General features: G+C 35.6%; 1 protein-coding gene across 1 annotated transcript in view; it reads right to left on the minus strand.

Annotated features, from left to right (window-relative positions):
• The window catches only part of BRIP1 (BRCA1 interacting DNA helicase 1), a gene marked incomplete at both ends in the record, with an annotated part of 91,043 nt that overhangs the window by 26,902 nt on the left and 51,553 nt on the right, over positions 1-12,588 (minus strand). The window contains 2 exons of the mRNA XM_084236864.1: positions 1,481-1,602; positions 2,615-2,774. Of these exons, the coding sequence (XP_084092990.1) occupies positions 1,481-1,602; positions 2,615-2,774 (282 nt within the window). The remainder of the gene's footprint in view (positions 1-1,480; positions 1,603-2,614; positions 2,775-12,588) is intronic.

The raw sequence follows: 12,588 nt of genomic DNA on the forward strand, positions 1-12,588 counted from the left end.
AACTATATAGGTAAATATAAAAGCCAGTACTATACTTTTGGTTTGTCATTTTTCTCCCCATATAATTTAAACAGCATGTGGTAGAAAGAGGGAGAAAGTGATTTTCTCCACTTTAACCAAGCAGCATTACTGTAATAATATAGGGTAGTCAACGTAAAATGATAAGACATCAATAAGAGAGGCAGTACTCCACCAAGAGCAGTGTCTTCAGCAGCATTCAGCTTCAGTAGAATGCAGCACTAATAATGTTAAGAGTGAACACAACAGTTTTCTGGAGTGGATGTCAACTGTTCAACCATAGTGGTCGTCAGAGGCAGCATTAGCCATTTTAAAATAGGAGCCCTGGTCACACAGCCTTGGGCTTGGTCATCAGTGTTCTCATTGGCTCAATGGTAGCACTCGTTGTAGAAAGACCACCAAGGTCAGTGCTGCCTGAAAGGTTTAGATACCCACTTAGGACGGTCAGAATCTCTGAAGTGGTCCAAAAGTTAGGGAAAAGAAGGAATTAGCAAGAGAAATACTATTTATTTCTGTTCATGCTACATAACTCATTGTAAAGAATGAGCAATAAAGAAGATAACTGCCTGTGGAAAGAATTCCTGCCTTCGTATGAGACAGTAACAGTTTTGTGCCCTAAAAGGAATATGAATTATACTCCATGGAGTAAGCGAAATGACCAGGAAATCTCAACTGCTGGTCTCAGAATGCTAGCACATTCAAATGTCTGTAAGAAGTAAAAGAAAATCCTTCCTGATGGAAGAGAACATCAACTGGGCCTTCGAATTAGTGCTGTAAGTAATTTTCAAAGATGTTTAACAGTCAATGATAATGAAGCAAAACTCCTATTTCTAGTCAAGACAGAATAACTGGTGTGGGAATAGCCCTCCTCCTAGGATTGTAAAACTGGACAAAACAGATAAAGCAACTGCTTTCTGGGAACAGATACCAAGCAGCACAAGACTGTAATCTCAGAGATAAGGAAAATCCATTAGGTAAACTCCATGATGCTCAGCTCTTTTCCTGGGTATAATCTCATGACAATAGCACAGAGCACAGAAGTACAAGCAGAATACAGAGCATTAGAGAAAAGGGAGTTAGATAGAAAAAGGATCCTAGAATTCCCTGGGGTATATCAGTGAGTCTGTGGCGAAGAGCCAGACAAAACACAAATTCCTAAGCTCTACCTCCCTCCAGAGTTGGATTCAGTTGGTCTGGATGGAGCTGGAAAATGTATCTATCTATCAAGTCACAGGTGATACTGATGCTCCTGACCCAAGACCACACTTTGAAAATCACTCTTGTTGCGCAGAAAAGAGTGCAAGTTAAAAATAAAATAAATTCATACCTATCTACTAACACTTTCTCACTCATTCCAAGTCAACAAAGAATTAAAATATGCTGAAGATACAAGAAAAAATACAATTAACATGACACAAACAACTTATATGATAAATGAAACTTTAAAGCTTTGACAGCCTACCTGTAGATCTTTCACATTTGGAAAAGGAATTCCTATTGTTATCACAGCACGGGCATTGTCATCTGAGAAATCCAGACCCTCACTCACTTTACCACGACAAACTGCTACCAGGAGAGCTCCATCTTAGGGAATAGAAAACAAGCTTTTTTAAAAGTGCTTCAAAATTCTCCTAAATTGCTTATACTTGTCATTTGAAAATACCCGATTACAAAGTATTTGTTGTCGTAAACTTGAAAAGGATAAAAGAAAAATCTGTTAGGAGATAAAGTTTTAAAAGTTCAACATCTTTATATAACGGAGAACAAAATTGCATTTAGGTATAATATGCCAATTTTGTAATTGCATATTGTAATTGTAATTTTGTAATTGTAAATTTTGTAACCAATTTACAAATTGCATATCTCAGACAACTTATATAGTAAGACCATACCAGAGTAGCAACTTGTGCATGAATGACTTTTAAATTAAACTAAAATTGCAATTACCTTTGCCAACAGATGTAAAGTTATCAGGATTATTTAAATAACTCTAATTTGTACTTATACCATATTCAAACAATCAAAAGTATTTAAAACATACACACAGAGAACATTCCATGTATAACTGTGTTATACAGGATACTGACAATTATGTTATAGTATCTTTATGATGTTGCATTGTTCATAAATTATTACCATTAGCCCTTCATATCAAAGACATCCTCTAACTTTGAAGTTGAGACTTCAGTGATGTTTTGTAAACTCAAGTTTACTCTATGTAATAGAATACAAGTACAAAACATATTATTCATATTAAAATGTAGAGCTTGTTTGGAGAGTAAGGAAGACTTTATGTACATTCTATTTGCTACCTTTCATAAACCATTTTAGGAAGTATAAGGAAAACTATGAGATAGAACATGAATGTATGCTGTTTCTTAAAAAGTTAAAGAAATTATTTTATTTTGAGTTGTTCTCCTATGAATGATTTTACTTAGGGAAGCCAATTCAACTTTTTTACCCAATTAAAAAATACAATTTTCCTTTTAAGAGCAATTCATTTTTAAAAATAACACTAATAAAATTCTAACAGTGCCACATTCTCACTTTATAGTAAAAAAAAATTTTTGCTGATCATCGAATAATTTCTAATTACCTTTCTCTCCTTTGAACTTGATTGCATCATAGTATTCCTGCAGTAATTCATCAAAATCAGTTTTTTCTCCTCCTTGTGGTTCCACAATGACTGTTTTCAACAACTCCAGGTTCTGCCATAAACCAGTATACAGCCAACGTTCTTTTAACTTTTCTAATAACTGAAAAAGAGAATAAAAAAGAACAAACTTTTTGTGTCCAACTGAACAAATTTACTTTGGTTTGTTTAAAAGCAACTCAACTCCATTATGACTATAACAAGTAGGTTAACATTCCTGTTTTTATTTTTCTTATCCATTAAATGAGGAAAACAATATGTCATAGAATTATTACTGCGTTAAATTCATTAACAACTTAGATATTTTTGATGTAGTATGAGCTCCATAAATGTTAGCTGCTGCTGCTGTTACCATTACTATTATTACTATTACAACAGCTACTACTTCTATTATTGCTATGGTGGGGATTTCAAAAGTGGAAAAAAAATTACTTCTGTCAAAGTTGATGAATTTTAAGTTATCTCTGTAAACCTAAGGTGAAGTTTCTTCATATCCTTAACTGAAAATTATTTAAATGACTCTTTAAGATCATTTTATCTAAGGGAACTAAGCTGTATAAAAATCTGATCAAACTGATCATTAATAAACTTAATTGACTAATACATAAACAGAGACTCAGGTGGACAAGTAGAAATATACAGGCACACCAAAAATAGATGACTGGATCAAGAAGATGTGGTACATATATACCATGGAATATTACTCAGCATTCAAAAAAGATAAACACATGCAATTTGCAGCAACATGGATGGCGCTGGAAGGGATCATGCTCAGCGAAATAAGCCAGAAAGAAAAAGAAAAATACCGGATGGTCTCACTCATAGCAGGAATCTAGAAAACTTAAATAAGGGACCAGGAAAATGAATAACTATAAGAAAGTGAAAATCAAAATCAACAAAAAACTATGAACCAGAGACACTCCAAGGGGGTAGGGGGTGGGAGGGGAGGGATTGGGGTCAAAATAAGGGGGTTGCAATTGTATGGGGAATATAAAAATAAAATTTATTATTAAAAAAAGAATCATATTTTAAAAAGAAATTTAACATAATAAAAAAGAATTATAAGTTCAAAAAAAAAGAAAATATACAGGCACAAATGCAACATTTATGAAAATAACCGTGTGTGTAGATTATGAAAGAACTTTCAACAAATTTCAAAGAATCTTTATGATATTGACAACACAGTCTAAAATAATGCAACTTAGATTAAATCAATAATTCAAAGTAATGAGAATAAAGGCTACATATACAAGCCCAGCATGAAAAATATAAAGAGGAAAACAGGAAAAAATATAAAGAGGAAAATTCATGAAAGTTTTAAATATGGATGTGGGGTGTAATAAAGGCAATTCTTAGAAATATATATCTTAAAACACGTTTATTTTTAAAATCTGGGAAAAAAAAACAACTTAAGCTGCTTTTTAAGAAGCTAGACTATCAAGCAGTAAATACAATGGTAAAAACTGATAATAAACACAAAAGCTGAAATCAGTGAAAAAGAATGTTAGAGGAGATTATGATTTAAGCTCAACTCTTATCAACTTGTTCTACACAAAATGAGTCAGGTAAGCACTAAGAAATTATCTCGCATTCTCAGGAGAACAAAATCAAATTTTTATAAAATGGCTTATTTCTTCAGAATTTTACCTATATCTTTTCAAAAGTAAATTTAGTGAGGTCATAAAACAAATTTTTAATCACTGCTATGGTCTAAACGTTTGTGTGTTCCCCAGATTCATAATTTGAAATCCTAACTCCCCAAAGACTATGTTATGAAGTGAGGGAGGCTTTGGGTAGTGATCAGGTCACAAGGGTGCACACTTCATGAATGGGATGAGGGCGCTATTAAAAGAAATCCCACACAGCTCCCTCACCCATGTGAGGATAGAAAGATAAGGTGCCAAGAAAAGAGCCCTCACTCAACCATGCTGGCACTGATCTCAGATTCCAGTTTCAGAACTAAATAAATTTCTTCTAATTCTGTATTTTTTAAATCTATAGTATTATGTTATATTACCCAAACAGATTAAGACAATCATTAAAAATAATGACACTGTGCATATTATATAATAATTATAATAATGATACTGTGCATAAAATAATAATACTGTGCATATTACACAGTAATCAGGTTATAAGGAGAAGTTCCTTAATATCCTTAACTGAGAAATAAAAATTCCCTGTACCATCATGTTCTTAGGTAAAAAACATAGGGCTAGCATTTGTCTAAGTCTTTATTCCTGCCTGAGTGCCTCAGGAGTTGGCTGCTAGAATTTGAATTTTGCATATGCACTATTTCTGAATCAAAGTCTCTCATCAGTGAAAGTATCAAACCTCCTGACAGTACTGAGATCTACATGTAGGAGGGAGAGTCACAGAGAGTCTTCAATCAACAGGACCACTACAAAGGTAACAACATTTAGGATAATTTATTATTTCTCCAAATGTTTCTACTGAATAGCCAGTTTAGAAGGGGATAAAAATAAGGATGTAAAATCAGAAAATATTTTTTTTTCCATTTGTAGGTTCCACTGGACCTACGACTTTTATAAAAAAGCTTTGCTTTCCTGATTCCTGTATGTAAATTGTTTTAGTATAATGACGCTTCTATAGATTCAGTAAATGTGATCCACATGTAATTTAAGATTCAGAAAGTTTATTTAGGGCCTCCCCTGGTGGCATAGCGTTTGAGCGCTGGGCAGCAAAGCTGCCCACAGCCTCTGCAGCACCAGTTTGATCCCTGGTCGCCGGCGAGGGTCCCACATGGCGCACAGACCTCTCCTGCCGCACCTGCTGCTTCCCTCAGCTGTGTATTTTCATCAGTCTGCCTGTTCTGCTCCCGGCTCTGGCTCTAATGAATTCTCTCACACTCCCGCGCTTCTGACTGTACCCAGTGCTTGTATAAATAAATAAATAAATCTTTATAAAAATAAATAAAATAAAAAGTTTATTTACATGTTCTTTGTGACTTCAGGTATATTGTTACACATTTGAAAAGAATCATTATTTCCCATTCATTACCAAGTTCAATACATATCGAGCAAGGCTGATGGCTGTTATAACTCAAATATTTTACATCCTTAACAAATTTGTCTAATTTATCTACAGATATCTAAGAGACATGTTGAAAACCTCTGTGCTATTTATAGAACTGGTCAGTTTATCCTTATATTTCTTGTCAATTTTTTCATCTTTTTATTTTGCAACTATGTCAAGTGAAAGATTCCTGACTGCTACATCTTCTTGATGGATATACTTTTTTATGGATATGGACTGCTGTTGTGATCCATTTTTTTTAAAAATGAGTAATTACAAATTCAAGATAATTAACTTTGTGAGGGTGGAAAAAGGAATATAATTAAGAAGCACTTAAACAGCTTTAGCTACAATATTTAGTACTTCGGTGACAGTGTTGATGTTTTCCTTTTGTTAATATATCATAACTCACATATCTACTACATGTGCTTTCATGTAAGTATGAAATGGTACCCAATGCTCATGAAAATGGAGCAAGATCTATTTCTTGTGTATATTTTTAGTAATGCCAGGGCACTGGTGATATAGGGATGAAGATAAGAAAACAATAAATATTAAGGCCCTATGATATGCAAGAAACAATATCAGAAATCTAAGAATTTAGTAGGAATACTATAGAAAAGATCCCTGCTTTCATGGCACATTATTATGACTTGAAATTCCTTTCTCTAAGCACCAAATTCAACAGTTATCTCAAATGTACCTGAAATGTCTTATATAAGATCTAATTTATAATATGCCAGTGTTCAATATTGCAATAAAGTATATCAGAACAGTAGAACAATGAGTCATCCTTAACAATTCACCCTCCCACATTCAAGCTATTACCAAACCCTATTAATTTCTATCTCCTAACTCTCTCTCCATATCCAAAGTGCCACCCAGCCTTTATAATCTCCTCCTTGGAGACAACTCCAAGTCTCCTAACCAAGTCTCCTGCTTCCTGTCTATTATTTTTAAGTCTTTACATTTTAAAGTCAGAGCAGTATTTTCAAAATACAAATCTTACCACTTTAAAATTCAAGAGGGAGTGAGTCAACAGATGGGTGAACAGAAAATTACAGACCCTCTTGTCCCCATGGAAACATGGACTCAGCAACATAGAAACCAATTACTTTTGTGGGAAATTCAGAAAACATTTAAGAGGCTCCTGCCTCCCAGGTAAGTATGAAACCATCTGTATAGAAGATGGTAAGAAATTCATGATACCCCTCAAAGTCCCTCCCCCTGCTCAGGATGGTATGATTATGAGAAAACTTCTAACTCCCAACCTCTCCCAGGAGAGGGAGAGAAAAAAAACTGAAACACAGATCCAATGTGCAGACTTTTAAGGGGCTGCACAGGGGATGGTTTCTGTCTTGCCTCAATGTAAGCACTGGAAACAGGTTGGAGGACAAAGGCAAAGGTTTAGACTAGCATGCACTCCCTTGCCACAGTTTCTCCCCTTAGCATAGCACTGAACAAACCGAAAATACCCTCAACTTCCCTCCTTGAGGAGGGAACTTATTAAACCTTAATTCTATGTTCTATTTTTTTAGGAGGCTGTCTGAGGAACTGGTTTCTGTGTCACCTGACTCAGAACACTGAGAAGACCCAGCATATTCTAGATGCCAGGAGGCTAGACAAAAGTGAGTGAGGCAAGCTTACTGCTCCTCCAGAGGACCAGCAGGACAGCAGAAGCAAATATAACTTGGTGGCTTCTATCTTCCAAAGGGAGAAAAGAGCAAGTGGAGTGTGTGTACCACATTCCAGCTTTGTAGGGGTGCTGCCTAAGGAACTGGTCTCTATCTAGTCTAAGCAAGAGAGTTGAGGGACTGATATATGTTAAGACTGAGGACTGATGAGAATAAAAGAGATCTGGGTGGCTTGCAGCAGCTCCACCTGGAGAACCAAAGATTACTATAGAGAAATGCACTTTATGGAACTCACTGTTTAGTGTAAGGTTCCAGACTTAGAGAAATTACATCTTATGTACTTTTGTACAACAGAAATGGAAATAACTTCTGTCAAAGTGAAAAGGTAGTCCCAATGGTTCCAGTTCATTCATCTATAGTACTTTAACAACTTTTACATTCCTTTATGAAACTGCTTATAAGTATACAGCTCCTTAAATGCTCTCTCAGTCAACTTTAACATAATATTCACTCCCTTATTAATAAAGTGAATCATTTCTTTGATAGGTATTGACTTTATATTCACATGGAGTTGTGACTTTAACTTTTTGAAAATTATACTTTAGAGAAAGAAAAGTGAGCATATTACAAAAATATTTAAAATAAACAGATTGAATATAATAGGAAAGGGAGAAAAAGTCCATGGATGCCTCCTGAGTATCTGAATAGTCCAAATATAGATATTTCATATCACTCATATAGGTAATACTAGAAAAGGCCCAAGATTGGAGGAACAAATTTGTTATTGCCTTTGAGATGCCCAGATTGATATGTTCTTCTGGCATTTGAATATATGGGTGTATGGGTGTGTGTGATGTGATTTATAATAAGAAATACATATTTGGTCTTCATCCTCATTCCTGGCACATAGCTCCTCGTATCCTTGGAATTTCCTGAGCAGTAAGAGCTATGGGGGTATCTTCTGTTCCTAGTTCCTGAAATAGCTCCAGGGCCATAAAGATGTAATAATTTATTCATAACAAGGCCTTTCAACCACACAGAGTTTGTTAATGATGTGACTGGAAAACCCCCAGATACCTAAGGACGGGGGTTGGTTGCCAGGGTAACTTTCAGTCCCACCCACCCCCCACCTCCAAAGAAAGGAGAAGAGCAAGAGGTTGAATTAATTACCAATGGCCAATGATTTAATCAAACAAGTCCATACAATGAACCCTTCATATAAAGTAAAAAGGTCGGAGTTCAGTAAGCTTCTAGGTTAGTGACTGCATCCACATTCTGGAGGGTAGTACATCCTAATTCCATTGGGTCAGAAGTTCCGGTGCTCCTGAAAAAGCACTCACCCTGTATACTTCTTTATCTGTATCCTTTATTCCTTTATAATAAACTAGTAGAGTAAGTAAATGTTTCTCTGAGCACTGTGAACTGCTCTAAAAAATTAACTGAACCAGAACAGATGTTGTGAGGAGCTCCAATTTATAGCTGGTCAGTGAGAAACACAGGTAACAACCTAGATTTGAGGTTGGCTATAATATAGGGGAGGCAGTCTCATGGGTCTGAGCCCTTTCCTTGTAGGATCTGATGCTGTCTCTTGGTAGAATTGAGTTAAACTGCAGGACACTCAAGAATAATTTGAGGGCCTCCCCGGTGGCGCAGCGGTTGAGCGCTGGGTTGCGAAGCTGCCCGCGGCCTCTGCGGTGCCGGTTCGATCCCCGGCTGCTCCCCGGCCACCGGAGGAGGGTCCCACATGGCGCGCAGACCTCTCCTGCCGCCCACTGCTCCCCTCAGCAGTGTACTTCGGTCCTTCTGCCTGCTCTGCTCCCTGCTCTGGCTCTGGTGAATTCTCTCACCCTCCCGCGCTTCTGACTGTACCCAGCGCATGTATAAAACAAAACAAAGAAAGAAAGAAAGAAAGAAAGAAAAACATGCCTCTAAAAAAAAAAAAAAAAAAAAAAAAAAAAAAAAAAGAATAATTTGATGTGTGAAAGCTCATATATCCAGAGTCAGAGGTGCAATTGTGCTGTAGATGATTGAGAATGAGAAATGAGTTTTTTCTTCATAGTGTGGTACTTAAGGAGAAAATTGATTGGGAAACCTAAACAACAGATGTAACTAAAAGAATGCAGAGACAAAACTGAATAGCAGCAGCTACAGATAAAGAATTCAACAAGAAGACTTTACTCCTCCTGTTTCCTCGCACTCTGTTCTGTCTCACAGGCAATCCATCAGCAAACCCTGTTTTCAAATTATATCTAGACTCCAAATACTGCCACCAAGGTGGTCCAAGCCACCACCATCTCTCCTCAGTTATTACAGCAGTAACCTTGCTTTTTCCCAGGCTCTCTACAGTCCATTTTCCATATGCCAGCCAACACAATCCTTTCAAAATCAAGTCTGATGCCTCCAATGGCTCCTTACTATGCCATGATTTTTATCCCAACTACTTCTCTGACCGCATATCCTACTATTCCCCCATGTGACCCTTACTCTGCTTAGGCACAATAGTCTTCTTATTGCTCAAACAAACCAGGCTCTCTCTTCCTCCAGATCAGAAAGGTATACTTCCATCCATTTAGGACTTTATTCAATGTCACCTTCTCTGACAGGCCTTCCAGAACCATCTAATAAAAATTCTAAACCATCCCTGCTCATTCCCTAGAATTTTCATTTCCCTCTATTTTGCTTTATTTGTCCATATAGCACTTACCATTATCCATACTAGTTCACTCAGGCCACCATAAAAAAAGACCACATAATCATTTCTCAATATATACATGTATTAAATCATCACATTGCATACCTTAAACTTCTGCATATTATATATCAATAATTTCTCAATAAAACTGGGAAATATATCTCAATAAAACAGACAGGGTGACTTAAACAACAGAAATTTATTTCTCACAGCTCTGAATGTTAGGAGACCCAAGGATAAAGGTCCTGGCTGATTCCATTCCCAGTGAGCAATCTTCCTACTTTGTAGATAGCCACCTTCTTCCTGAGTCCTCATACTTCTTTCCTCCTTGCTCAAGTAGTGAGAGATAAAATTAAATCTCTGGCATCTTTTCTTATGAGGACACTAATCTTATTAGATCAAGACCCCACCCTTATGGCCTCATTTAACCTTAATTACTTCCTTAGATATCCCAACTCCACATATAGTCACACCTAGGGGTTTGGGCTTCAACATATGAATTTGGGGGGATGCAACTATTTCATTTCATGATAGCATCTAATATATTAATATCTTTATGGGTCTACTAGTTTATTATCTGTATCTCAACTCCAGAACACAACCTTCAGAAACAGGACAATGATTTTTGTTACTTTTGTTTACTGTAGCTTGTCCACTACTTAGAATGGTACCTGACACATAGAAAGTACTCAATAAACACGTACTGAATGAATGTCATAAATGAATAAACAAGGAGGGCCCAAAATAATGGAAGGCAAAGAGAGGAGCAAGAAGGAGAAAACTATAAAAGCAAGTTGCAGAGCCCTTAATAAAAAGAAGAATATTCAGGTGATTCGTAAGATGTGGGGTAAAGATGATATAATTAAAAGACATGGACTCAGGGACTAGACTTTGTTGTTGAGTTTTTCTTTCTTTTCTCTCTCTGCTTCTTTCCTTCTTCCTCTCCTCTCATTTCTCTCTTTCTTCCCTTCCTTTCTTCAGAAAAAAATGGAGCAGTAAAGGTTTAGAAGAGCAGTGGAGATTAACAGATTAACCACATCATAGGTACTACAGAAGTAAGAGAAAAAACAGTCATAACATGAAAGAGATGACAGGAAATGACATCTTTTGGCTCCTTGTAGTTCAGGTAAGGAGTTACAGGGAACACTGAAAAGGTGGGAATTTGGTGGTGATAAAACAACACTTACAGAGAATACAATGTGTTAACTTTAATCTTCAGTGGAGTTGTTCTTTGTTTTTTAAGTACCTTAAAAGCCTTCCTCAAAGATTACACAGGACCTACAAGCAAAGTTGGCACATTCTTCTACAGCAAAAACATACATTCTATTTTGGAAAAAGTGGTAAATTTTCAGTTTGAGATAACAGAATATTTAGGTCTACATCCTTCCCATTCTCACTGCAGGTGACACTCAAATTGTACATTTATAAATCTTAATTATTTCCCCATCAGAGAAATTGTACAAATGCTAAATATACTCACAACTCAACTGATTTTTAATTTCTTTTAAGTATCCTAACTAGGCAACTAAAAATCAGATAACTTTTAAGTACACTGACATAGAGCCAACTCTCAGGTTTTAAGACTTAGATATTTGAGAAATGTGAGATATTTCTGTTATAAAATAGTTTACTTAGCTCATAAAGAAATACCATTCAAATACAAAGACTAGCCCACATATAGTGCTTTGGATGATTTAATTTACTAATTGGTATTCACATCACTTGGATTTGGTAACCTTTGAGACATTTTTATTTTTGAGTTAAATCGCACAAATTAAAAGACACTCTGGAATGCTTATGCCTTATCTGGATATTGTCATTTTACTTTTTCAAAATTCTTAAAACCAGTATCTCACTAGGGAGGCAATAAGTTAGAATGTAACGTAGCAGGGAAATCCTGCATTTGCTCAATGTCTATAGCTTTTACACAGTTCCAGATGTTCAATACATTAATAATGCACTAACTCAAAGCCTCTTTTTGAAACTTTAGAAAGTGCAAATTGCATTAAGACCTCTTTGCCCTCATTAATGGTATTGTTACAATCCTAGTCCTCTGGAAAATGTTTTTTGGCATGTGTTTAACTTTATAATATTGCCATTTACTCATTTTAATAGCCAATACTCAAGTCTTAATGCTTTTAATAGGACTGCCTAAACAGACTACCATCTTTTGTCATCTTAGCCACATAATTTATTTCATAGGTAAAACCTATTGTATTTTTCCATCTGAAGATGATTCTTCACTATTCATTTCATGAGGTATTAATATTTAAGAAATATTTAGTTTCTTTTATTCAATTGATATGTACCTACAGGTGGAATATTAGGAATAAAATACAGTCATTTTTAACTAGTAGTAAAAGTGAAAAATAAAGTAGCAGTGTTTCACAGCTTTCAAAATTACAGTAAAAATGGGTACATCCTAAATCATTGATTGCTGTATTCAAATATAGAATATGAAAAAAACAAAAATATTAATTTCTAGTGAAACAACTTCCTATATTCTAGCTATTGGTGATATCTAATTCAGTATCTTCACTGTAGAAGGCTGGGTT

Source organism: Talpa europaea (assembly GCF_964194135.1).
Source record: "Talpa europaea genome assembly, chromosome: 7".
NCBI lineage: Eukaryota > Metazoa > Chordata > Mammalia > Eulipotyphla > Talpidae > Talpa > Talpa europaea.